Raw genomic sequence first — 27,679 nt, forward strand, 5'->3', positions numbered from 1 at the left:
TGGAGGGGTGGCTTTTATTCCTTTCTGGAAAACATCAATGGGAACGGTGGATTTGCATGTCCGGTCGTCTGTGCCAATGGGCGCGTTGGGAAGGCTGGGCCAGCGGGTGGAGCCGGGAGAAGCAGCCCAGTAAGTGCACAGTCAACAAGCAAAGCATCCGATGTCGACCACAAAGCCTTGGCTTTGAACAATTCTCTTAATTCGTGCGTGCGTGCGTGTGTCTGTGTGTATGCGGGTGCGCGCAGCGGCCAGGTTAGATCGCAGCTCGTCTCCAAACGCCGCGTTGCTTCGCGTTGGGCGCGAATGACGGAGCTTTGGTGACATTTCGGCTTCCAGGCGTTTTCCGTGCGTGATCTCGTCGCGTCCCGCGTCCTGGATTTACGCAGCAGCAGCGCGGGGAGCCGAACATCCGTCGTCCTCTCGGGTGAGTTCACTGCTTTCTTGCTCGATCCCGTCCACGGCTCTGGCAGCCTGTGTAATGAATGAACCCCGGCCAAGACGCGCACATACGTCCACGTTGGTGCGCGGTCGTCGCGCTGTTCATTCCAGGGTAATTCTGACGTTTGGATGCGAGCACCCGCTCTCACGACGGGCCCGGTGCGGGAAATGAATGAAATGGGGGGGGGGGGGGGGGGATTTACAGGCGTTTTCCATAAAGGAAAACTCACTTCCACCCACTCGGGCGTAAAACTGGCGTAAATATTCACGCCGAGCTGAACACCCCGGCGGGGGGGTTGAATTAAAGCAAAGCTGTAACTTTGTGCTCCCACGATTGCTTCTTCTCGTAGTGCAGATTGTTACGTCATTGTCGGCGTGGGAAATGAGGTGACAGGATGTCGGTGGAGCTGATTATTATTGGCTGGATTTTCTGTGGGACTCGCAACTTTGGGTTCGGCGGTCTGCGGCTGACTGGAGCTCACGTCGGCCAACTTGTGCAGGCTCGCTCCTGGGGAGGGAAACGGCATCTTGCTCGGCCTGCTTCAGCTCCCTTTGATGCCAGACACAAATGCGAGGCGTCATGGAAAATGGGGGCAACATAACTAGTGGAACCCCCCCCCCCCCTAACGCGCACACCTATGGGTGCCTGGACACGGGCACACGCCTTCGTCTGCTCCTCCATTGTCTACAAAACTCCATCTGTTCCATGACATTACATTCCTCAGACAGCCCGTCATGCTGTTTGGGGGTGGTCTTTCCTGACCCACACACACACACACACACACACACACTCTTCCTGTATTAAAAAGAGTAGGTGGAGGTTAAATGTTCCTCAACCTCTTGCCTTGGACCGTCTGCACAGCCAGTTCCTGGGCCCGGCTGCAGGCTGGTGGGACGGCCGGGTCCTGTTGGGACGGTCGGGTCCTGTTGGGACGGTCTGGTCCTGTTGGGACGGCCGGGTCCTGTTGGGACGGCCGGGTCCTGTTGGACTGTGTTCTTGCGTCAGAAGACGGTGAAGTCATGCAACTGTTATATGATTTACAATAAAAGGTGTAAAAGAGTTTCATTTTCCTCAGGCTAAGAGTAAGTTTTGAGGGACCTGGAGGTGGGGATGAGCATCTGGAGATGATCTCTGGGAGCTCCTGGCACCGTGGCCGTGATAGCGACACACATTTACTCCCAAAGACACTCTTCTGTGTTTGCTTTTGTGTTTGAGACTCATAAGTGTGTGTGTGTGATCACCAAGTAATATGATATGTGAGTTGTTTGCTCACATTCTTACACTGAACACACACAATTGCGTGCACACACGTTCTCCATCTTGCCATCCCAGACCGTTTCCTCTCTGATTGCTGCGTTAGGATTTGGCTGTCACACACACATGGGGAGGGGGTCGATGCAGCTGACGCCACAATGCAGCGCGGATCAAAGGTCATCAGGCGGCCAATCCGGTTGCGGTCTGTGCTGGCTGGTGCTGGAGGAGGGCGTCTCCCCCCTTTGTGCTCGTCAGGGTGGGTCTGCTAAACAAGCAGCTCTGCTTCCAGGCCTGGTCCTGGTCCTGGTCCTGCTCGTGGTCTACGCCACGTTCCCCTGACCAGACTTGTCCTGTCTACTCCTGCTCTTGTTTTGGTTTATGATTAGATTTTTGGTTCGTTAGAAACTTCAAAGCGCTTCTGATGAAAGAAGCTTATTGATCATATTTGAGGACGCATGTTGATCTGCTGCTAATGTGCCTCAGTGAGTCGGTGTGTGTTCTAAACCATCTAAACCCCAGGAATGACTGCACGGTTCCATTAGGCCTGCTGGCAGTGGGCTTAATTAAAGGAATAGTAAACATTAATGAGATTTAAAGTACTTACTGAAGGCTGAGGAGAAGAGAAAAAGACAAGAAGAAGAGAGAAAAGTGGGAGGAGCCAACAGAGACGGGCCTTGTTTGCACGTCACCGTCTTTAGTAACTCGGCGTCATCGGATGTGATCATGTCAGGACCTGTGATCTCCAAGCATCCGTCCTCATCCGAGCCGTGTCCTCTGGCTCATGCTGTGCACGCACCGTGCATGTGCTGAGGCCACGCTTGCCGAGGGAACATTTCGGGTCTTATCCGTGCACATTTGAATCTGTCACTGCTGTAAATTTAGCTGATATGGATTATGAAGACTAATGCTTGTCTCGTGGGCAGGCAGTGCATGTGTGTGTAGTGCATGTGTGTGTGCCCGTGTGTGTGTCTGCCAGCCTGTGTCAGCAGTTTATTTCTCTGCTCCGCTGGCATCTTCCTCAAAAGCTAACAAGGAAAGTGGGACTGGGACTCGCTCGTGGCAGCTAATTACTGTCACGTTGAGCTGTGAGGGCCGTATTTTAGTGTCATTGGTGGTTTGATTGATTGATTTACTGCTGAAGGGTTTCAGCCCTCCTATAAACACAGCTTTGATGCTAACACCTGTCTATTTGTTTTCAATGAACACGTTCATTGTTTTGGGAAAATGAAAGCAAAAGCAACTTTCACAGCCGTAGTTTGATCCCTATTACAGGGGGGTGAGAGGACGCCACTGCGGCTCGCCTCATGCTTGCAACAGCGAAGGTGCCACGCTAGCGCCCGGCTTTATCTCTGTTTACTGGCGCTGTGACTCACGGTTGCTATGGCAGGAACTCTGACAGCAACACAGCTGATTAAGAGCATCTGACTCCGCATGACTGTACTCCGCTCTTCCCCTTCTGCCCACGTCACATCTCTTCTCTTCTGCTCGGCGCTGCCGTCTTTATATTTACCTTTTGTCAGGATCGGTTTCCATCTTCCCGTCCTGTTTTCTGTTTCTCTCCTCTCTCATTTCCACGTTGTGCTTCTGTTCTCAGCTCCGACGAGATGCTTCCGTTCCTCCCCTGCTTGCTCCCTCTCCTACATGCTCTCCTCCCAGTCTCATCATCCTTCTGGTATCTTTCCATGTTAGCCAGCTGCTCACCAGATGTGGCCCTCACTTCCCAGCTGTTAGCATGGTACCACTTGAGAGAGCTCAAATGGAAACGACCCGTAATGAGAGGAATGGTGTCGCGATCCTCGCAGCACACCTGAGAACATGGCCGCACTCAGGAAAACAGGAAAGACAATCGCAAAACTAGTGAAATCCTGTTGAAGGAAACTGTTAATCCCAACTATGTTTCTCTGCCTGAAGGGAATGTCACCATCAAACATTCCAAAAAAACAGGAATAAGAATTAATAATTACCGGTAATTGCTGGATCCAGATCGTCCAAACTGGTTTTCACACAACAGCAAGCAGCTTTTTTCTGTCGGCGCAGGAGCGACGTCGTGGACGTGAAGAAGGCCGAGGAGCCGAAGGTGTCCCATTTTGTTAGAACGCCACGTTGGAAGGAGGAACGGCCACGTGGATCCTTGATAGCCGGGGCATTTAGAGCGGGCATTTTCCTGTCACAGCTGCTCACAAGCTGTGAGGCAAATCCTCTCTGAAAAGGGCAACAGAACGCAGCGTCGTGATGGATTGGAAGTCATTTCTCCAGAACTTTGCCCCGCACATTACAGCCATTAGCCACGGCCTGATCTGCCAACAATTCCCCTTAACGCTTGATTTTATTATTTTCCTAAAATGCCTTTTGTCCCCTTTGTGTTTCTGTCAGCTCTGTCTCACTAACGCGCCGTCTGTCTTTTATTCTCGGCTCTTACTCATCTGTGTTTTCTCCTTTTAAAACGTCAGTTTCGACATCTAGCTCAGTTTCCGCTCGACACTTTGTTTCTTCCCTGAAATAGTCACTGCCTGCTCATTCCCAGAGGAACAGACCTGCCTTTGTTTGTCTGCACTGTAGGAAGACCAGTGGCCGGTCCGCCCAGGGAGCCCGGCAGGGAATTAGTGGATGGCTGCAGATATCCAGTCACACAATATACCTGCGATTCAGCCGGCCAATCAGATGCAGCCATTCGCGTCTCTGGAGGCCCGAAAAGGCACCTTAAACAATGAAAATCAGCGTGATGGAAAAAACACGGAAAACAATAGAATGGGACACTTTGGAAGTGATAAACTATCCTGATATTTGGGATAAATTTAGCATGGATGTTAGCTGGGCTAACTCCAAGATCGGATCGTTACACAGCAGTCGGATCCCGTTGAAGGAAGGATCCAGTCAGGCTGCCGCCTTTTATTGGACGAGACTTCGTGATCCTCCGGCTCCAGCAAGTTCAACGAGGAGATCAATAGGAAGACCTCGGACAGCCTTTGTGCACGCAGCGTGCACTCTTCAGGTCAGAGAGGCCGAGGGTGGCGTGATGAGCCGAGGGCCACGCCCTCTTTCTGCCACCCTGTAGCGCCACGTGAAACCGGTCCGGAGAGGCCGCCTCACTCTCCATCTCCTTCCATTTGAGATTTCTAAGAACGATTATTGTTCTGCAGCAGAGCTGGACGACATCCTGGAGTTGGGCTGCGTGAGCCGTGTGTGCACGTGTGAGTGCTGGCGAGACCCTGTGCGTCGGTGTGTGTGTGTCGGTGTGTGTGTGTCGGTGTGTGCGTCGGTGTGTGTGCGTCGGTGTGTGCGTCGGTGTGTGTGTGTCGGTGTGTGCGTCGGTGTGTGTGCGTCGGTGTGTGTGTGTCGGTGTGTGTGTGTCGGTGTGTGCGTCGGTGTGTGTGTGTCGGTGTGTGCGTCGGTGTGTGTGTGTCGGTGCTGTAGGGCTGCTGCCCTCCCCTGTCTGAGATCTGGAGCTCATACTTGGGTGAAGTGCACGTTTTGCTGCATCGTGCACGCTGATCGCTTATCTGACAGTCATGGGATGAATCCCCCCATGACAAGGCTCCGGCTATAAACCTCAACATATTACATTTATCCTAATATGCATGTATGATTTAAAGGACACGCACGTGTGTGTGCACGGATGTGTGTGTGTGACATTAGCATGTTTGCAGCCCCATTATGCCTCATTTGACTCTGCTGTGCACTCATTTCCTCCAACGTGCGCCTTCAGTTTGTAACCCGTAACGCTGAAGTGTGTGTGTGTGTGTGTGTGTGTGTGTGTGTGTGTGTGTGTGTGTGTCTAGCTCTATGTAGGTCTGCATTATCTAATGCAATCTGTCTCCATCTAATATTCACACTGTTCACCCTGAAGGAGGGGAGAAGGGGGGGGTATGCCAGTAAAGAGGAGCCTTCCTGGATGTCTCATGACTCTAAAGAGAGTTGGACCCAACACACACACACACACGCAGACACACACATGCGCACACACACACACACACACACACTCTGAGGAGAGGCAACCTGTCTGTAAATGAGTTCATTATTCGACTACATTACTGAGGTTTTACGTTTTCTGGAATCTTCCAACACAGACAGGATGATGGAGGGTTTGATGATGAAGGAAAATGATGACGAAGGATGAGAAAAGGCTCCATTTATTATTAAATTAAACTCGCTCCGACTTCATTGACTCTGCATATTTTCCCGTCCTTATTTCCTTCTTTTCTTTCATTTTCTGACTTATATTTTAAATCTCGTCTGTGTCTTGTAACATGATCAGAGAGTTTTGCTCAGTCGTTCTGGTGGTTTAACTTAATTAATTAATATTGTGACTCAGCACTATTGTAGTGATGCTGCCTGTACCACACAAGCCCCCCCTGCTGTCCGCTTCCATGTGGGTCCTAATGTTGGAGACAGTAACCGTGGCCCAACACGAGACGGTGTGGGCTAAATAAACGTTGTTGTTCTTTTGAGTCAATTCAAACGCCTCCATCATTTTGCCATAACTGGGCGAGGTTTTAACGGCCCCACGGTCGGGTGAGACGCTTCCATTTGGACGCGTCCGTGCGCTGTGAGTCACTGCTGGGATTCTGGGCCTTCCATGGAACCTGTCTGGGGGTGTGACGTCAGCGGAGCCCTGTCGGAGGACGGGTAATAATAGTTTCACGTCTTCTGGGATTTTGTTTTGGGCGTGGTGCAGCATCTGAACACTGTCACGGAGGCAGCGCCCCTCCTACTGACAGATGGTCGCGTGTGTGTGTGTGTGTGTGTGTGTGTGTGTGTGTGTGTGTGTGTGTGTGTGTGTGTGTTTCTGCCCACATTGGGTGTAGATTTTTGGTCCGGTGGGGGAGGAGAGCTGGAGTCTGGAGAGGAAGAGGAGGTGGAGAGATGTGGAGGGGTCAGCAGAGGCACAGCTGAGGAGACCCCCCCCCCCCCCCCACCACCCCCCAGCCAGCAGCAGCCTGCCTGGCTGCCTGTCTTCTCTTTCTGTCCTGTATAAGCCCTCCCAGACCCCCCCGTACCCCTGCAGATTCATCCCAGCTGTTCCAAGCTTTCTGATCTCCTCCCTATTCTGCACCTTGACCCCCCAAGGAAACAGAAAACACACACACACACACACACACACACACACACACACACACACACACACACACACACACACACACACACACACGTGCGCTGCTGCTGAGGCCCTGCATCAAATGGCAGCTGCACAGATGCTTCCAGAGTTGCTGTGAGGAAATAATAAACGTGGAGACTATTTTGGTATCAGGGAGATAATGGAATCATTGCTTCATGAGATCTGGAACGGATTCAATTTGTAGCATTTGCAGAAGGGGGGGGGGGGGGTGATGAGTCTTTTCTATATTACAGCTAAACATTAGACAGTGGTGGTCGCTGCACGAAGGTGCTTGGTTCTAACAATCATTGGGGAGGTTACCTGGGCATTAATCAGGCCTATTGTTTAATATTCTTTATTGAGGGTCAGGGTTATGTTATGGTTGATGTTTAGATGGTGTCTGCTGAGGACGAAACTAACGAATAAGGCATTAATGACCTAAACCAAAATTCTACCTGAAAGCACCCGGAACGACGGTGAAATTGTGTCCAATTAGCTGCTAAATGGCTCCTGGCTCCAGTTTAAAATGTGTGTCGGTTCTAATCCAAGCTAATCTGTTGTAATCAGATTTAGGTTGGATTCCCCATTAAAGTCGAGCCTACGTTCTAATCTGTAGAAGATTTCAAAAGTTCAACGCCAGATTTCTACGTCGGGCACAAATCTACTATAATTACTCATAATCAAATCAGATGCCTGAAGTCAACCAGCTTTTCGTCTCATTATCCCAGGAATGAAGAGACTCTGCTCCGCTATGAGGTTCCCTCATTAATCTTTAATGGTCACACGTAAAATGTGGCAGGCTTTAATGCTGAGTCAGCGCTCGTATGCAGCATCGTTAGCTAATGGGCTGAAACGTGTTTTACTCTTGAATCCTGTGATTAGAAATTAGACGAGTTAATGATAAATGAATCAGCTCAACAGCTACACACAGCTCGGAGGGGAGACGGGAGCCTCCTGTTTGCTGGAAATACTCACTTTTTGGCTGTTTTGCTTCCTCCAATCCTGCTAGTCCAGATCTGAACTGGCCACCCAGATCGCACCACGCCACCCCTGGGTGCTGGGCGCCACACCCCCTCTCTCTGCCTATTGTTCCCTCGATGACAAGGCCCACGTGCCCCCCTATTCAGCATCCTGGCGGGGGGTAGGCGGGCTCTTTGTCTGGCTGCCATTGTCCCAGACGCACGCTTCTATGTGACGGACACACGTGCTGTCAAAAGAGAAAGGGAGCGGGGAAGGAGGGGCCACCGCCTGGCCATTATTCTGGCGGGGGCGGCGGTGAAAAGGCGAGACGCGCTGGCCATCTGTGGTGCGTGTCTGTAATCTGTAGTGACGAGGGGCTCAATGCACACACACACGTGCGCGCGCACACACTTCTCGGTTTCTAAAAGAGTCCCTCTCTTTTGTTTTGGGAATTTTCTGAGGCCATGATGCCCATTGAGGCGGCTTCACGCCGCTTCCGATGGCTGCCTGTGTTCTGAAGTGGAGAGAGGAGTGCACGTGTCAAAGGGGCTGTGGACGGGGGGTTTCAGGCAGGACGGGGCTGTTGGGAGGGGGACATGGTCTGGACAGCCGTCCATTTATCCCTCCTGTGTCCCGGGCCTATTTTCTGACCTCATCACCTCTGCGTTGTTTACCCTGCAGCTTCCCCATCGCCCTGCACTTCCTCTTTAGGGGGTTAGCCCATGGTCTCGCACTGTGCCCCCCCCCCCCATCTGAAATATGAGACAACTGTCCCGGCTTGTTGGACAGAGGATGACTTGTGTTCGTCCACTTCCTTGCTTTTCCTTCCCTTCATTCTTCTCTCCGTTTTCCATCGAAAGCCTTGATCTTCCCATGATGGACCGGCTGCAGCTGCAAACACTCTTCAGCACCAGAACAACTCACTCCTGCAGAAATCCACCCACCTTCTGTTCACGTGTCTCACCCTTTTCCCTGGAATAATGGTGTCTTGAACAATAATGGATTTTTGAGTGAAATCGTTGGCGCTGGTGGAGCTTTTTTCTTCTGCCCAGAGTGATCTCCCACCTGGACAGAACGTCCATCCACGTGCATCATATTAGTCTGTGGGAGGAGGAATCGCTGCAAGACTTCGTCCTGCTGGAGAGAACCAGCCAGTTAACAGGACTGGCTGGGGTTAGGGTTAATCTCTCTGGTGAGTTTCTGTGTGAAACACTTTTATTGGCCACTATCAGAGAGTCAAGTCATTAAACTCAACAGCAGCATCACAGTAAAGCTCCACCAGAGAGACAAACTGTTCCAACTCAGGTTTCATGTGCAGCAAGTATGTCTGATGTGTTTTAAAATTTAAAATCATCAAAAAGATGAGTAAAAAGGCAACTAAATAATGCAAAATAGGAGTGGAAAATGCCTAACCTGATCCCTCACCTGATCCCTAACCTGATCCCTGATCCCAGATGTGACTGTAGGACAAGAAACTCCTGAGCTGAGCAGTCGGTGATGAAGCCTGTGGTAAAAGCTCGCTGGTTTCAGCCGTCTAGTTACCCTGCACACACACACACACACACACACACACTCTCTCACACATCAGCAGAAATCTTCCTCTGATCTGACAGGGGGTCAGAGGTCAAAGAAGGCAGCCTGACACACACGCAGCGGCAGCTAACCTAACACGGTGTCAGTCTGGTGCTGTCCAGCAGAGGCGCTGTTGCACCGGCTATCATTACTTCCTCTCCCTTCTCTTTTCTTCTGCTCTTGTTTTGTAGCGTTTTGAAGCATTTTCCCTTCAACACTTCGATGCTGCTGCGTTCAACTTCCCTACTATAAATAAAGCTTTTGCTACCTGCAGATTATACTGACATCAGAGCATAAATACTGCATATTTAAGTAAAAATCAACAAAATTTCAGAAGTCATTAAACCCTGAACCACGTGATTCTATAACTTTCATAGCTTTTCTGTCATGTGTTTCTCTCTGTTGCTGGAACCTTCTGGCTCGTTACATTTCTTGCTCCACCCCTGGAATAAAACATCCTGCATGTGGTATTTACGTACTCTGGGTTTGTTGGCCATGATCGGCGTTCCCGCTGGTGATCGGGAGGATGGATTCTACATTTCATTTGTTTTCTATCTGCACCTACATCTTTCCCTCCAACCCAGCCCACAGAAAAAGACTTATGCCATCGGTTGCCATGGGATCTGGTTGCCATGCAGAGACACTTTCCACATCGTCTTCCTCGTGTGTCGACTATAGCATCACGACTATTATAGGAATGTAATGTGTGGATGGAGACGGACCTGGCTTCCCGTTGGCCTGGAACCTTCACACACCTGAAAACGCACTCCCTCCATCCGTCACCTATAATCGATAAGGATCTGTCGGGAACTACTGGGCGTCTGTTGCTCTGTGGCGACGGCTAAGTCTGGAATAATGGAGATGTCCAACTATGGCAGGTCATTGAGGATGAAGGGAGGCGGCTTCAGGAGAGAGGAGCAAAAAGAGCTGTATTGACCAGCGGGGGGATCGATGGGAAGCCTGTCAGGGTCAGTCTGGATCCGTCACACCTCACCATTAGACAACTCGTGCATTCTCATGCACGAGTCCAGGCACGGAGGGCTGCAGCGGCCTCGCTCAGGCTGCTGATCAATACGTATCAGCTGCTCTTATTCACACCGTCTATAGTAGATGAAAACACTCCCCAGCGCCCCCTAGTGTTGGGCTGTAGTTTCATTGTCCCCGTACTTCCATGTTTTGTTCCCAGTGAGATAAAGCGGCTTTGACGTTACTCGCTCGGATAAACTGTGACGTAAGAGAGAATCAACGGTCGGCGTCCTCAGAAGGAGCCTGACTGGAGACACAGTCACGTTTTCCTTTGCTCTCATGGTTTGCAGCCATTGTGGACACAGCAGTTTGTGCTCAATAACCTGCTTTTAGCCGCCAGCGCGTTCGTATTTTGGTTATTTCTGACCCCAGTGGGCATCGTTTGTGGATATGAGGGAGCAGTTTTCAAATGAAAAATGTGGCGGGAGGCTCATTCATGCTGAGTGTGTTCCCCCCCACCTGGTTGGTGACATCACTGCGCTTCATAGCTGCAGCGGCTTTAATAGGCTCGTTTTATCCACAGACCGTTAACACATTAAGCGTTCACACAGCTGGCCTCTACTTTCCCAAAGTTAGCAGTGCGGGCTTCTCTCCTGCAGAGGAGTGAACTAGAACAGGAGGAGCAGGTGATGGCGACATGTTTCAGGAACATTTGTCACTGTATTGTCTCTTCTTTGCTGAAACTGTCCCCAAGGAGCAGCAGCTCCAGCTCCGTTCCCGTGGCCACGAAGACACGCCTTTCCTCATATCCTGACTCCGGTGGTGTCCGTCTTCATGCCGGATCAGTTCCAACGCACCAGGATTTGCCCATTTGGTTGTGGTGCTGCAGCCTTCCCAGGCTCCCAAGGCCAGCGTGATGGATGGCAGTTGGAAGCTACACCTGGTTTGTCTTGAAGCCTTTTCTCAGAAGTCAACTGGCAGCTAACCCCCCCACCCCAACATGCTGTTCAGTCTTTGAGACGTTTATGCTGTTCCAACATGTGCAGCGTGCTCATTATGGAGGTGTAGCCATGATTTATTAGGGCATGTCTGTGTTTTAAAAATATTATTTATCACAGAAAAGGTGATAAATGACTGACTAAATGGGACTTTTCTTATTTTTCATTTGTTCTACACATGCTTTGGAGCCCCTCCCCATCCAAATGTGGGATTTCTGTTTGTTTTAGCGCAGCATTCATGCCATGAAGGCCCAACTCTCCTGCACATGATCTAAAACTTAAAAATATGGAAGAATCATTGGACCTAATGTAGTGGTTAACCTTAAGGTCAGTCTTGAGTCCACAGTCTCACGTTCATATTAAAACATTCATTTCCAGCTTTTTTACCTAGAACGGAAACGTTTCCCCAGAAACCACCCGGCATTCCTTGGAAAATGAAGTGAAGCATCACTTTAGCATGTGTTTGGAACAGCAGCCCCGCTCTCCTCCACAAGTTGTATTTCCAGTCCATTCCCCTCCCCTCAGCCCCAGTTCCTGGCCTCTCCCCCAGTGCACTCCTGACCAGTTCACCCACAGCAGATGGAAACGGAGAATAACTGTGTCACCGCTGGTCAGGACTTGCCTAATAACCCCTCCCTTTTCCCCTCTGCTCCTCTCTTCCCGCTCTCTTCTTCCCGCACTTCCATGATTCGCAGCATTAAACATTGATTTGTGTTATTTGTGGAGCAGCTGCGTGTGTGTGCGTGTGCATGTGTGTGTGCGAGGACACTGTCCCAGACGCCCGTCCACGCGGGACACTTTGATTATGTTTTGGGTGCATCGCCGTCTGCGCCTCTGCAAACGTGTCAGGGCTTCTTTTTTCTGAGTTAATCCCTTAAGAAGAGGTGTGGTTCCCTTCCTCGCTCGCCCGCCCGCCCGCTCACTCGCTCACTCACAAGTGCGTTATCCTCGCACGCTCTCGCTCTCCTTCTGCTCCTGCTCTCATCGTTCGGGCTTTGCTGGTGTTGCCGTCCGAGGGACAGCATCGTCTCCTGCGTCTCCAGCTGAGATGGGTTCCTGCGGTGAGATGGGGGAGGCCATCGAGCTCAGGTTAGTGGAGCAAGGTGTGAACTTCAGGGTGAAGTCCTGCTCGTGCACGGCTGTCGGCTGCATCTGTCCCTGCAGCTCCTGGCGTTTCAGGAGTGGATTTTAATGTGAAACTGGGTCGATTGTTGCCGTAGCGACCGGCACCCTGCGTTGTTTTCCCACAGCCTTCCCTCGAGTTGAACCTGTTTGAGCAAAAAGGAGATAGTCTTCATTTCTGGGGGTGTTTGTGAGGGGGGGGCAGGGGTTCATTGATGCTGCTGGCTGGTTACTGGCCTGGCTACAGCCAGAATCTTACCCGCTCTGCATCCACCAGCTCATAGAAGCTAATAGTCTTAGCAGCTGCTTTGGGCTCCACGTCCATATGGAATAGATTAAAGCAGCTAAATTATTGCAAGCGTGCCACACTTTTTTCATCCGTGGCGTCGGCGCTGACATGTTATTGTGCGCTCCAACAGCTCGTGCGCCACCTTCTCAGGCCTGTTCCATGTAAATTAATCTTTGCTCGATTGACCTTTTCATCTCTGTGCCCTTGTGAGTGTATGAGTGAGGAGGACAGCTCTCCGGTGTGGTTGATGAGTAAAAGGAGGACAGAGGAACGGCAGGGCACCGGCTGCTCCGCAGGGAGCGCACGAGAGGAGGCGTGTGAAAGTGCAAGTTAAGTGACAAAAGGGAAGATGGTCAAGTTTGCACGAGAAGGGCAAATTGATGTAAGACTCCTTTGTGGAGAGGATCACTTTCCTCCTTCCATTCCAGCAGAGGAAGCAGGAAATTACAAGTTGTATTTGTAACATGTTACAGCCGAAGGAGGGGGGGGGGGGGGGGGGTCATTTTATGGCTTAATTCTAAGGTTTTATTTGCCACGATTGAAAAGCTGAAGGACCGACCTGGCTCAGCTGCCGTCTGTGGGAAGGAAACAGGAGATAACAGCCAGTTCCTTACAAGTACGGACACGCGCGGTGTTCTACCAAATGATAAGAGGCTACGCAATAGAAACCTACTGACACAAGGTGCAAGACATCTTCTTAATCCATTTCATTTGATGGGTTAGTTGGATTTTCATTACATCAACATCAGGGTGCACGTGGCTGGGCTGGCGGGGGAGGTGCAGGCAAACGCAGCATGACGATATGATACGGCAGCATATCGACTAGACTGTTCTACTTCACGCATCGATTGACTGTGGTCGGATAAGCCTCCGCTCCTACTTTTCCCGACCCAGTTACGCATGCCCACGTGCACACGGGTGAGCGCAGGAGCTTTTACTGGACCGTCTACACTCGTATGTTAAGCTGCCTCTGTTGTAACCGACGGAAACGATTAAGAAACGCACACACTCAACATCTCCACAGAATAAAAATGAGAGTGCACGTACATGCATGCATGCATGCGCTCATTCAGCAGTCTTCTCCAGACTTAACTTGGATGGGAGGGAAATGAAATAGTGGCAGGAGGGATAGTGACAAAGCACTGTGATAAGCCTGGAGGAAGAGGATAATAGACGGAGCTGTGTGTGTGTGTGTGTGTGTGTGCGTGCGTGTGTGTGTGTGCGTGCGTGTGTCCGGGACACAGAACATTTTAATTGCAGGATGTTTTCTCTGGCAGGCAGCCTCATCTGTCGTCCTCCTGAATCTGTCCTGAGCGGCTGAGTCGGGCCTACCTGAGCGACGGCCGCTGTGCCTCTAAACAGACTTTATGCTTCTTTTCGCTCGTTTGCTTGAATATCTTGAATAAATCTCAGCAAATTTACTGTGACGCGGCTCCGTCGGACCTCAGAATTAAAGGTGGCATCTCTCCTTCGATAACTGTTTTGCTTTTCTCCTAATAAAAGGAGCAGGAAAAAGCCGTACGGCCGTTTGTTAGTGAGTTTAGGATAGGAGCGTTCCTCATCACACAGAGTGGGCGGAAGGAGAAACAGGCCACAAATACACAACTCAGGAAAGTCCTGGCTGGATTTAAAGCTGCCTGCCTGTTTAGAAATGATCCAACTTTACGTTAGTATTATTCTTTAAATTAAGCTGTGGCACCAGATGTGACTGAGTTCAGACTCAAACGCATCACAAATGAGGTCCGAAGGCGTCTGAGCCAAGTTTGAGTTTCAGAGGCATCGCAGAAAAATGGCACTTGTGCTTCAGTCCGAGCCAGCACGCAGTGTGCACGCAGTGTGCACGCAGTGTGCACGCAGTGTGCACGGGGTCTGGACGCCTGCCGTCTGACCTTGAGGTTTGCCAGCTCGACACTAATTAGAAGCCAAATATGACAAAACATCAGTGTTTTCTCACTGGATACAGAAACCAGCAGTATTGGTCAAGTAAAAGATGCCATGCACACACACACACACTCGCACACACACACACTCGCACACACACACACGCACGCACACACACACACACATGCACGTCAGATGGTCCTTGAGTGCCAGGATGCGCTCACATTCGGCTGCCAGTCGCCCACATCTGCACTAAACATCTGTGACCTTTTGAACTGAACGTCATATTTCTGACGTGCGGTGAGGGGACGCCGGGGCCGGCGGCCGGGAGTCGGCACCATCGCCGGGACGCCGGGTGTCGGGATGGAACGCCTCTTCCACGGAGGCCTTCCAGAGTGACGGGATGTGACGCTCACTGACGCTGAATATTGATCATTATTTTCTGCTGTTATCTCCATCATATAGTTTTATAGTACGAGCTACAGCAGTAATATAGGTTGGGTCCCTCAGAGGCACATCGGTACCACGGTTGTGCTTCCCAACCCTCCTCCCAGCGACTCCTCGTGCAGTCTGGATCCTTGGTCTTTGCCGTCTGCAGCTTCTGTTGCGCCCGCGGCTGTTTGTGTTTCAGGCGAGACGGCGCTGGTACAGGCTGCACATTCCTGCTGTCGCCCTGCTTCTCCTGCCTCCGTGGGAATCGGCGAATGGCTTCTGAATGTTGCGTTTCTGCTTGTGAGTTGGGGAGTCTGATCAGGTTACACTTGTGTGTGTTTTAGCTTTTTCCCGAAGCGAAGCAGCAAAAGCTGATGTGAAAATAACGTTTCAATAACCTTCCTCAAAACTTTCCAGTGTTCCAGCTTCTGTAAAAGCTCAAAGCAGCTGAACATACAGGAACCAAGGCTGAGGCTCAAACTGTTAGAGCCTGACATGGAAGTGAGGGTAGAGCGGCACTGAAACGGCCCCACAACAGTCGTGTTACAGTGTTACACACACACACTCACTCACTCACTCACTCACTCACTCACCCACCCAGGGAGGGAGAGAAGCTGACCATAATGAATCCAAGGCAATCCTGGGTCAGGCTTCAGTATAAGCACTATGTTGCAGCCCTGTGTTTTTTAATCATCCCCCCCGACGTGCACGCGCGCGTGCACAAGCGCACACAGACATGCACACACCTGCTGCTTGTGTAATTGTGAGTTACTGAGAGTGGAGAACAGGATGAATAGGATGATGGTAAATGCCAGCGTCCCAATCCAGGTCATTTAGTGTCAGTTTAAGTCTGGAGGGGCCCAAAACTGGGTCAGTGTGTGTGTGTGTGTGTGTGTGTGTGTGTGTGTACTTACAATGCATCAGTATCTGTTCCTTCTTATTTACCTTTTATTTTACCACACAGCTGTTATATTATGTGACACATGTTAAAAGTTTAACGTAGAGCAGGAACCAACGTTTCCATGACAACGAACCTCTGGCGCGGACCTCTAACTCTGTTATCCATTAACAATCTTTATTTGTGGTCAGAGCCACATGAAAAAGCGGATTCTCGGGAAAGCAACAGCCTGGTTCCACTTCCTGTAACATTTAAACAACTGAGAACAGCTAACACACACTCTGTGTGTGTGTGTGTGTGTGTGTGGGTGTGTGTGTGGGTGTGTGTGTGTGTGTGTGTGTCGAGGAGTCACCTGTATCCTCGTCTACAGGTGGAATCCTCGGTGTGGGGGGGGGGAATGAGCTGCTTGCTTTAGGTCATTACAGGAAGTCCAGTTGGATCTCCTTGATTCCCTAATCGGAATCAGCCAATAATCTGCCCCCACACTCAACAATCCTCCACCGGATCCTGGAACACAAGACGTGTTGGATCAGTTTGGGTGTGTCAGTGTGTGGGGAAAACGTGCGGCGGACTCGTTTCCTTCCGCGTTGGCCAAATCTTCTCGCGCGGTTCTTCGATCTTAAATCCATTTGCTTTATTTCTGAGGATCGCGGACACCTTCGGGAATGTTTTACCGATACCGATACCGATACTTTTACAGAGAAAAGAGAAGTAAAAACAGTTAAAGAGTGGAAGGAATGAGCGAAGGTTTCACAGTGGAACGCCACACGTTGTCTCCCCGACGCTGCTCATCCTGGTGCATGATGGGAAATATCTGTGGTTTGGCCCCGGGCCCCGTTGGTGTCGCCCCGCGTGGGTTCATGACGTGAGCGCGACTTTGTTTCGGTCATTGATTTATAGATTTCAGCTGATGTTTTCCATCCTCGCTCGCCTGCGTAGCTCCCCGCCCCTCGCAGCTGGTTCCCGTTGAGGGTGAGGTCGTGTGAGACGCGTCCAAATGTCTCCGCCTCCAGGCGCCGCTCCATCGGCGAGCAGTTCTGGACATTTCACGCTGCCGAGTGTAAAAAGCAGCTGTTCATTGGTTTGGATTTTATTTTAAATCCAAATCTAACTTTGTAGGAGTAAAATATTTTTCCATTTTCCTCTGGTTTTCTCTCTATTTTCATCTTTTCGTCCTGATTGTGGCGTCTCTCCTGGCGTTAGGGATGGCGTTGACCAAGGGTCCCCCCCCTGATGACCCAGAGTTCCCCCCCCTGATGACCAAGGGTCCCCCCCCTGATGACCAAGGGCCCCCCCCCGATGACCCAGGGTCCCCCCACCCTGATGACCCAGAGTTCCCCCCCCTGATGACCAAGGGTCCCCCCCACATTTTCAAATTTAGATCGTCTCCTCTTCGTCAACTTGGTACTTTCGGATGTTTCAAGCGATGAGCCGCAGGATTATCCTGCCAAAGTGTTTCCCACATTCAGTCACGTTTCCTGACGCGTCCCTCCCTCCGTCCAGATGACTTCATCCATTCTGCCTTTGATGTTTTCTATCAAGCTGCTTTGTTCCTTTATATGTCTGTTTTTGATCCCCTGATCCACCTTTGACCAGTTACAGGACGTTCCTTTTCTCTCACTGCCTTGTCATTTGTGTTCTACAACTTCTCCCTTTACCAGCTAGCTTTCACCACACACACACACACACACACACACACACACACACACACACACACACACACTTGCACCTGCTGCAGTACTGTCAGGTCATTTGGCCGTCCTCCCAGAAATGACTCTCCCAGCCTAAAGTGTGTGTGTGTGTGTGTGTGTGTGTGTGTGTGTGTGTGCGCGTGTGCGTGCGTGCGTGTGTGTGTGTGTGCTCTTCTGGGGGAGGGGGCACGCCCAACATGCCAGAAATGGCTAAAGACACCCGAGCTGCAGTGTGAATGTTCTGCATTACGCTCATCTTAGTGCCTGTATGAGACCCAGCGGGTCTGAGTGCCGACGCTTCCGGGACGTCGGACTTTTCCCACCCATTAGCGTCAACGCAGCACTTATGGGAAGTGATGTGACCGGGGAGGACACGTATAAGACCGGACCTGCCTGTTGCAGAGCAGAGATGGGCGCTTGCATCCAGCATATGGACCACAGCTTACAGATGGACGTCTCATATCTTCACTGTAATATTTGTGTGATTTCACACCCTGCTGTAATCAGGATGGGAAACCATGGAGCCACCAGATGGTGAGAGCATGAGATTATAGTCCGAGCAGTTCAACCGAAGGCGCTTCTGTGGTGGCAGTGAGTTTTTATGAAGGGGAAGTTTAAGGGAAACACCCCAGGAGTTACAAAGAGATATTTATTCAGAGGCAATTCAAGGAAATTCAGGGAGCTAATTGAAACTCTGAGCGCTGGCGATACATTTAATTAATTTAGGCTCTACAAGAGGAGAAAATGTTTTTTCATTGTGCTCCAGATCTTTGTTTTGGGGAGGAGAAAGTGGTGGAATGAAAACAGTAATTACGGTTTTTATGCAGGTCATGTTTGGATGGTGTCACAGTTTCTTTCTGCTGGGGAATTAGCATCGCTAAACAGGCCGGTGGGCTGAATGTCCTAATTAAGCAGCGCTGTGATTACGGAGCGCCTGTGCTGGGATGAATGGATGTTCGCCTGTGTGGGTGTGGAGTGGTTACAGAGATGAAAGCAGGTCCTGCTTTGTGCCTCTCAGCCTTCTTAACTGCGTGACCTCCCCTCTGAATTAGCATTGTGCACTTACCCCAGATGGCTTTGACTTGATGAGATCAACTAAATCAAATATGTCCAAGTTGTCTTAGAATCCTGTAAGAAACATGACTGCAGTTTACCAAAAATGGGATATTCCTAAATCAGAGTTTTACATGTGTGTCTGCACTCACCCCTGAAGCACTTCCTGTGTCCACAGTACCAGGGAGCACGTGACCCCGGAGATGAATAAGCTTCGCCAGAGCCTGAGGAGGAAGAAGCCCACCTACGTGCCGGAGGCCAGCAGACCACACCAGTGGCAGGCTGACGAGGAGGCCGTACGCAAGGGCAAATGCAACTTCCCCGTCCGAGTGAGTATCAGAATGTTCACAAATGGTGGCGAGGGGAGCGGAGGGTCCTCGGTCCAAGCCGGGACCCCTTCAGAGGTACCGAGAGCAGGGCGCCGACCCCAAACGCTCCCACTGGGCCCTGCGGAGAGCTGGTGACCCATCCTGGGCCGGACCTGCCTTTGCCCACGTGTGGTCCAAAACAATAACCAGCTTTGATTCCGTCCTCCCTTCTGTCCCGGCAGTACCTGGGCCTGGTGGAGGTGGAGGAGTCCAGAGGCATGCACGTGTGCGAGGACGCCGTGAAGAAGCTTAAAGTGGTGAGTGAGCCACATCGAGGGTTGGGGTTAGTCGTGAGCACACCTCCATCTCTCCCTTCACCCCCGCTGGGTCTCACTGCAGACGTGCACGTCGGCCTCGTGTCCGTGGGAGCGTGTTCGGCCCAACGGAGCAGGACGTTGCATCTGACCCCAGAGTGGCCATATTCACACAGGGCGCATGTGACGAGAGCGGCCAGACCATAAGTTTCGCCCACGTTCTCGCTAGCTTTGAAGTCACATCAAAGAGGGCTCTTTGATCTCTTCCATCACTCCTTTCATTCCAGCCACATTCAGCTCTTTCTTTTAAAACAGTCAGTCAGCATCTTTCTCTCATCCTGCCCTCTGCACATTTATGCAGAAAAGTGCCCCCACACACACACGTGCACACACACGTGCACACACACGTGCACACACCCGTGCCCTCTCCCTACGGGTGTTTATGGGCTGCACCGTGCTGCTGGGTCGTCCTTCCACCACCTCATCTAACGATCCCTTTACGGATCCGTAATTATCCCAACGCCCGCTTTAAATCCTACTTTAACGTGCGGTTCAGGTCCACTGATGCTACTTTTCTGTCTGCAGAGCGGGAAAAAGACGGTGAAAGCGGTGTTGTGGGTTTCAGCGGATGGACTCCGGGTTGTGGACGACAAAACGAAGGTAGCGACTCGTTTCCTGTTTCCAGTTTCTGCAACAGCAACTTTTTGGAGGCAAATATTGAACTTTTGCTCCGTTATGAGATGCAGTTTGTGATGATTAGATGCTACATTATAAAAAAATGTAGATTCAGAATTAGATTTAGTCAACATTTCTGACATCCAGATGCAACTTATCGCATATTTGATTGATTATTTGATTGATTATTTAATTTTTCTAGCCAACCTACAAACGTTGGCCTATAAAAGGTCGGCCATGAGCGCTAAGGTCCCCTCAAGGATCCCGTTGACATTGCCCGTCTGCTCCAGTCCTCCTCCTGCCCTCCACATTAAACTCTCTCGTCTAGATATTTTTAACTATTTAATATCAGTAGATTAAACTTGGTTTAAGCCAATCGACGGATCATGATCTGGGGAACAATAATCATCTGTTCTTTTTGAAAATCTTTATTCTTCACTCAACATTTTGCTCATTTTGCTACTCGTCAGCAGCAAGAAATCTGCGCTCACCCCCCAAAATAGCGGCTTACACATATTTTTGGAATAACCAGCTGTTTACGATGGACGAGGGCCATAAATGGGAAATACCACTTCACTGTTTATTAGCTGAAGAAGTCAAAGAGCGGAAGAAGACGGAAGCAAAAGGAGGCAGATAAATAGAAATAATAAAAATAATAAAAGCTGCATAAAAACCTAGAAACAACCTAGATAGAAACAACTGTGGCACCGGAAAAGCAAACGGGGGCACAAGGAGGAAACACAAAGGAATCTTTAGAACCTTGTGAGACTTCCCCTCACACTAAAGCCAATTCTAGCCTACACACACACACACACACACACACACACACACACACACACACACACACACACACACACACACACACACACACACACACACGGCCTCCGCTCAGCCTGGATGAACCAGCATCCAGACCCTGTTAACAGCCATTTTGTCGTCAGTGTTCGCTAGTGTGAATCTTCCGTGCTTCACGTAGTTGAGCCGCTTCACCGTCCCCTAGAAAAATGATTAAAAACGGAGGAGATTTCTGTCCCCCCCCCGCCCCCCATTGGGCCCTCACTGAGTGGACCAGTATTCTTCCAACCTCCTTTTCCCTTCTTCCCTCCTTTTCCCTTCTTTTCCCTCCTTCCCTCCTTTTCCCTTCTTTTCCCTCCTTCCCTCCTTCTTCCCTTCTTTTCCCTCCTTCCCTCCTTCTTCCCTCCTTCCCTCCTCTTCCCTTCTTTTCCCTTCTTCCCTCCTTTTCCCTTCTTTTCCCTCCTTTTCCGTCCTCGTCCGTCGCCGTCTTTGGAAGACGTGGACCGAAGAGCTGTTGGAGTCTGTGAGCTGGAATTCTGCCTTCTCCTCCTTCTCATCTCTTGGTTTCCTTCTGTTCTCTCAGAGTCGGAGAGGTGAGCCAGGGCCCCTTAACGTACACAAAGAAAGAGAAGGGCCCCTCTTAGCTTCCCGTGTAGCGACCAAAGCCCCAGACACAGGCTGAATAAGCCTCTTATAGGACGGGGGAGCAATGGGGACAACATGGTGGAGGTGAAAGTGGATCACTTTTATTCCCTGCTTGGTGATGAATGTGTCACAGGTTGTCGTGAATTAAAGGAGCTTCAGGACATCGTGTCAACATCGCGGTGTGTTCAGAATTAAACTGCTAATAAGTTGAGAGACAGACGTTCCACTCAGTGTGGAGGGTGTTTTTGGTCTTTATGTCCTTTTCCTGAACTTTTGTGTCAAATCAACTGATGGTGCCGATTCTTGAGGCATCTTTAAGACTCATGCATCTACTGCTGGTCTCCTAGGACCTGATCGTGGACCAGACCATAGAGAAGGTGTCCTTCTGTGCCCCCGACCGTAACTATGACAAAGCCTTCTCCTACATCTGCCGGGACGGGACGACCAGACGGTGGATGTGCCACTGCTTCATGGCGCTGAAGGACTCGGTGAGGGGGGGGACAATCTCCCTTTTATCTGCTGCTCATCTTTAGTTTTCCTGATAGAGTTGAAGTGAAGACCCATAGTTTTATACCAAAACAGGCCGGTGGTGGGGGCAACAGGTTGGTGCTGCCTCCATTTGACCTTGAGATGAATGTGTAGTTATGTAACGCAGCGCCTCCATGGTGCATTAGGGTTTCAGCCCCATGGAGGCCTCATCGGCTTAGACGGTGGGTTGGATTATTAATGTGGACGGGATTAGACAGCGGCAGGGTTATCCCACCATCTCTGCCCCCCCCCCCCCCCCATCTGAAACAGCTCCCATGCAGCAGACATGAGTGTCAATCAAAGTGATGGGGTGAAAGGAAAAAGAATCATTTCCTTGGGTTGTAGCGCAGCATCGCACCTGGAGTCCAGGCCTGCCTGACGCCCCTGTTTTACCCCCCCCCCCCCCCCAGGGAGAGAGGCTGAGCCATGCCGTTGGCTGTGCCTTCGCCGCCTGTCTGGAGAGGAAGCAGCGCAGGGAGAAGGAGTGCGGCGTGACGGCCTCGTTTGACGCCAGCCGCACCTCCTTCGTTCGTGAGGGCTCCTTCCGGGGCAACTCCACCTGCAGCCAGCAGGGCGGCAGCAGCGAGAGGGACGAGATCCTGCCCAACAAGAAGAAAGGTAGCAGGAGGCTGCTCTACTTGCTTTGATGAGGCAGCAACTATGCCAACTATGCGCTCGTTCTCTCTTGCAGACCCACCCTCTGCCATCCCAGCCCTCCCACCTGGCACCGCCTCCCCCCCAGAGGGGGCGGCATCCCCGATGGAGCGGCCAGAACCCGGCGGGCCTCACGCCATCCCCCGCCGGCACGCGCCCATCGAGCAACTGGTACGTCAGGGCTCGTTCCGGGGGTTTCCAGCCCTGAGCCAGAAGAACTCCCCCTTCAAGAGGCAGCTGTCGCTCCGTCTTAACGACCTGCCGTCGACGCTGCAGCGGAAAACTGCCGACTTCCAGGCCAAGAACGCCGGTGAGTTAACGGCCAACGCGTCACATCCAAACCTGCGAGAGATGCGACCTGCTGACCTTCGTCAGGGGTGTTTATTAGGCCACGGTGGAAATGATTAGCACCGAGTGCTCCACATTTTTATGTATGAATGTTAAATCAAGTGGATCTAACGTGTGAGGCCTCGGGATCGGGTCCAGCTGAGAGCCTGGTTCTAGACGAGTGGGAAGGTGCCCCGTCCCGCCCTATTTACCTTTGTCTCCGTCTCCCCCTCAAATGTGGCGCATGAGGTTCAGATGCAGCCCAACGTGAACACTCGTGTTCTCCTGATCAGAACCGGCCTCGGCAGCAGCACCGAGGCCGCTGAGCTCCTGTGACTCTCTGAACAACGTCTGTATTGATTCAGTCTGTCAGCGTTTCTGCTTCACCTTCAGCAAACCCTCTGCTGGTCCTTAAAGCAGCCACTGACACACACACACACACACACACACACACACACACACACACACACACACACACACAGGCAGGGCTTTTCAGCTCTGAGAAGCTAACAATAGCATTCAGGAAGAGGGGCTCCAATACTGGATCTGCAGTATAACTCATCCTGCCGCTTTAGATACGTGTGTTAATCGTCCAAAATCATTTAAAACCAACTTGACGCCATCTGTAATGAGTGTTATATATTAATATTATGGGATGTTGCCGAGGAGCAGGGACCCAGAGATGAGCTCTGTTTAGATCTGATGTCTGCTTTAAGGCTTATTTACTGTCAGACGGGAGCGTTGTGGCCCTTAATCCCTCGCCGCTTCGATCGGTTGCATCTGGTTTGAGAACATGGATGAGCTCAGACAAATTCCCTGTGCGTGCACAAGGCTGCGACTCTACAGGCCGAAAATATGGAGGCAGGAATGCAAAGTAAGCCTCTAAGAATGTTGTGTGGTAGCAGTAATATCAGCCTCATCTTGGGTTTATGGGTCAGCGGTGATGCCATCAAAGTCACGCGCTCCATTTTCTCTCCTTTGATGCTAACGGGGTCTGTTATAAATATGAACAAACATTATTTGTCTTTTTTCTCCGTCCCTGCACTCATTTCTCCCTCTCTCTGGTTCTCTCTCTCTCTGGTTCTCTCTCCCTCCCTCCCTCTCTCTGGTTCCCTCCCTGCCTCCCAACTTTGGATCCATTTTGTGCTCCTACCAGATATGGACATGGGGCTGCCTGGGGACGGAGATGGCAGCATCAACGCTCTGTGCTGCCAGATCAACGCCTCCTTCACGAAGCCATCAGATGAGCTCTTCTCCAACGCCTCTCTGTCTGTAAACGGCCCTCCGGCGTGCACAGTGCCGCCTATTCTGCCACGACCACCTGCTCCAATGCAAGGTACAGATTTGTTTAGGTTTTTAAGTCCTGGGTATAAACCGTAGATAAAGAAGAGCAATCTGAGAGCTCTCCAGTGCACCCTCTACAGGAAGATCCTATCATTCACACTGTACAAATGAGTAATATTAGTTCTAAATGTTGTAAGAGCTATTTTCACTCTGCATCCCCACAGCGACCTCTTCCTGGGTGCAGTCCGACTCTCCGCTCCACTCTCCTCCTCCAGTTTCTGCTGCAATGCAGATGCAGAGCGGACACAGGCGCACACCCTCTGAGGCTGAGAGATGGCTGGAAGAGGTGTCCAAGGCTGTCAAGGCTCAGCAGACCCCACCCTCAGGCCCCGCCATCCCCACCATCCCAGGACCGCCCTCTATGACAAGTCAGCTTGTGACCAGTCAGTCTACCTCTGTGTCCTCTGTCCCACTGCCCGTTGGTGCCTCCAAACCCCTCGTTCCCTCACCAGCCCCGTTGCCCATCCCACCCATGCCCATATCATCTGTTCCTCTGATCCCTGGTCCTCCAGTGTCAGGCCCCCCTATCTCCCTACCTTCCATGTCCATACCTACAATGACTGGTCCAAGCATGTCCAGAGCTCCCATGATTCAAGCCTCCCTGCCTCCAGGTTCCCTTCCCAGTTCCATGCAGCCCTTCCCCTTGGCTTTTGAACCCACTCCAGCCCCTGTTGGAATGTTCTCCGGGCCGCCTGTCCAACCGGCGTTTGTTCCTATGCAGGCCTACATGCCGGGCCTGGCCAGCAGTATGACCTATCCAAACGCCAGCGTGCCTGTGGTCGGCATCACGCCGTCGCAAATGGTGGCTAATGCCTTCTGCACGGCGACAGGCTCGTCAGGCACAGCTGGAGGAATGGGCTCATCTGGGGTTGGTGCAAAAGTCGGGCCTCTCGGAGCAGTTGGGCAGCACCAAGTTCAGTCGGGACCTGGCGGGAACTCTGGGGGGTTTTCGTCGCCGCCGTTTCTTTCCACACCCCCTTTATCAGCAGGCATCAACGGCCTCCCACCAAACAGCGGCATCCTGATGGACCTCCAGAACGGGACCTCCATCACTGGTGCAAACAGCGGCGGCGGCGCGTGGCCCCCCGAGGGCAGCCAGCTGACCGCTATGGTGGCCTGCGAGTCCCAGGAAGATGATCGTTTCGAGGCAAAATGGGCGGCATTAGAGGTCAAATCAGCACCTCAGCAGCCTGGAAGTAACACAGTAACCACGACGGCAAACCCGTTTTCCAACACCCTCCAAAAGACCTTTGAAATTGAGCTTTGAGCTGGAGTCGTCCCCCTGAAGCTGGAGCGGAAACAGCGCACCCGCAGGCTGAGAAACCTGGATGTTTCGTTCCAGCATCCCTGCAAAGAACCCAGCGTGGGCGCTGGGGGCTCCGGGGCCGCCCGGCACCGTGCAGCAGCTCTCTGGGGATGAATATAAGGATCTTGGTTGCTTTCTTTACCCTCCAGTGAGAGCTTGGGAGGAATCTGTCATTCTGCCGGGCCGCTCCCGCTACAGCCGCTGGACTAAATGCTTCCAGCCCACCTGCTGTCCACCGCTCCTCCTTGCTTTATTTTGGTTTACCGCTCTGGCTTAGACCCCCCCCCCCCCCCAGGATGTGCTGTATGTGCCTCCCCAAGGACACGACGGTCTCAGCTCCATTCCTGCCGCCTGCAGAAGAGAAGAAGAGAATTGTTCCAGCTTTGCTGCTGCTGATTTTGACTGAGCGCAGCTGAAGTCTGAACTGGCAGAGAGACCAACTGAAACCCAGAGACTGACTGAAAGTAGAGATTTATGGCCAAATTTATTTTATTTATTGCATTTCTTTCTTAAAAAAATATTTTAACAAGTCATATATTCTTAAAGATGAAATTTTAAGCTGCGTTTTCCATCTGTCGGACCGGACTGAGAATCTAAAGGTAGCAGTTGAGAAACGGCTAACAACGACCGGCTAGCAACGCCGGTGTGTAGTGCAAAATATAAGACAGTAAATGTATATATAGCATGTTTCTTAGCCTTCACTTATAATCCACTCCAGTCCCAGAGAGGCTGATTAATGCAAATGTGGCTTCACTTGGGCTCTGCAGCCCGTTTCTCCTGCTAAACGCTCCCTTCACAAGCTCTCGGGACATGAAACATGGCTCCAGGGTCTCAGCACAACAGTCCACCCGTCTGTCTGTCCAGAGAAACATGGACGGCTCCACAACACTGTGCCACCATCCGCTACGTTCCAATATCAATAACGCGTTAATACTCTCACAGGCTCTGACCCCTTCAACGGTGTGACTGTGTCTTCTGCTCTGTTTGGATGAATCAGACTTCACATGTGATGGAACTGAGAGGTGAAAATAGGAGAGGGCCAGGAACAGAAACAAGGGTGGCAGAAGGAGTACGGATTATGGGATGTGGTTGCCAAAGAGACGTACAGAACACTGGTAGGTGTGAGGCTGGACACGTGAACACGGAGTTGTTGGGGTTTATTTTTACAAACTGAGATTGAGGAAGTCTAAAGAGGGAAAGATGAGGTGTGAAAGGAGTGTGTGTGTGTGTGTCTCAGTGTGTGTGTGTGTGTCTCAGTGTGTGTGTGTCTCAGTGTGTGTGTGTGTGTCTCAGTGTGTGTGTGTCTCAGTGTGTGTGTGTAACGAAGACGTCTTTGTCACATTGCCGACAGCCTCAGCACGGCTGCTGCAGCTTCCAGTCTCCAGGCGGCCACGTCATTGCAGTGTCATGTTCCTCACAAGCTTAATTGATGCTTTGTGTTAATGTTATTTGAGCCTCATGGACATTTTCTTCCTTTTATGTGAAGTCATACACGTATTCTAGGTTTCCCGCTCTGATTTAGATGTTCTTTACCTGTAAACTCTGTAATGAAGCCACTGATGCTGCTCGTGTGGTCCACGTATGGACGGCCATCCCGTTGGGGTCCCGCCCGTTACCCCCGTGCAGTTTAATGACATCACCACGTCCCTTCCTGTGGCAGCGGTCCAACCTGAGGAGAAACCTGAGGTTTAAAAGGCCTCGCTCTACTTTATATCTTCACGAGTCCTCCCAGGGTTTTTGTTCATGCATCATTAATTCATCCCAAGCAAACGAATCCAAACTGTCTTGGAGAGACGCTCGACTCTTGTACGCTCGCCCTCCGAGGTCAAACAAAATGATTCCATGTGTAGGTTCATTGTGTTCAAGGCAAACTGAATGACCTCATCAACTTGATTGTAAAACCATAGTTTAGTGATGGTAACAAAACAGCAGTGGAATTTATTTTTAATCTTTATTTACTGAATTTTTGTATTTAAGCCTACATATTTGTATTGTAATTACACTGTACAAAAGATAAATAAAGTAATATAATATTAGTCCTTCTGGCAGCTTGTTTCTGCTGCCCTCTGGTGTCCATTTTACTGACTTTTCTGAAATCAAATTATTGTTTAAATGAAGCCCAACAAACGGATG

General features: G+C 51.0%; 1 protein-coding gene across 6 annotated transcripts; it reads left to right on the top strand.

The window, feature by feature from the left end:
• Positions 1 to 6: 6 nt before the first annotated feature.
• On the top strand, positions 7 to 27,582 carry numbl (NUMB like endocytic adaptor protein). Of its 6 annotated transcripts, none has more exons than XM_029843637.1 (10): positions 136 to 424; positions 11,047 to 11,229; positions 18,829 to 18,979; positions 19,201 to 19,275; positions 19,858 to 19,932; positions 21,735 to 21,875; positions 22,326 to 22,533; positions 22,607 to 22,879; positions 24,053 to 24,232; positions 24,405 to 27,582. In XM_029843637.1, the coding sequence occupies exons 2-10, from the start codon at positions 11,207 to 11,209 to the stop codon at positions 25,505 to 25,507; spliced, it is 2,229 nt and encodes a 742-aa protein (XP_029699497.1). In that variant the 5' UTR covers positions 136 to 424; positions 11,047 to 11,206; the 3' UTR covers positions 25,508 to 27,582. The 6 variants fall into 6 exon arrangements, 5 of the variants coding, with proteins under 5 accessions (XP_029699496.1, XP_029699497.1, XP_029699498.1 ...); XR_003889969.1 differs by lacking the exons at positions 136 to 424; positions 11,047 to 11,229 and adding an exon at positions 17,790 to 18,131 and having other exon boundaries at positions 24,405 to 26,830; positions 26,874 to 27,582; XM_029843636.1 differs by lacking the exons at positions 136 to 424; positions 11,047 to 11,229 and adding an exon at positions 7 to 129.
• Positions 27,583 to 27,679: the final 97 nt, after the last annotated feature.

This window comes from Takifugu rubripes, chromosome 11 (assembly GCF_901000725.2).
Source record: "Takifugu rubripes chromosome 11, fTakRub1.2, whole genome shotgun sequence".
NCBI lineage: Eukaryota > Metazoa > Chordata > Actinopteri > Tetraodontiformes > Tetraodontidae > Takifugu > Takifugu rubripes.

What these genes read in the sequence shown, in the direction of transcription:
- numbl (XM_029843635.1), top strand. Translation starts at nt 17,866, where the DNA reads ATGAGACCCAGCGGGTCTGAGTGCCGACGCTTCCGGGACGTCGGACTT. An exon ending in CCGTGAAGAAGCTTAAAGTG is followed by an intron (nt 19,276 to 19,857) that starts GTGAGTGAGCCA and finishes TTCTGTCTGCAG; the next exon opens with AGCGGGAAAAAGACGGTGAA. An exon ending in CCTGCCCAACAAGAAGAAAG is followed by an intron (nt 22,534 to 22,606) that starts GTAGCAGGAGGC and finishes TCTCTCTTGCAG; the next exon opens with ACCCACCCTCTGCCATCCCA.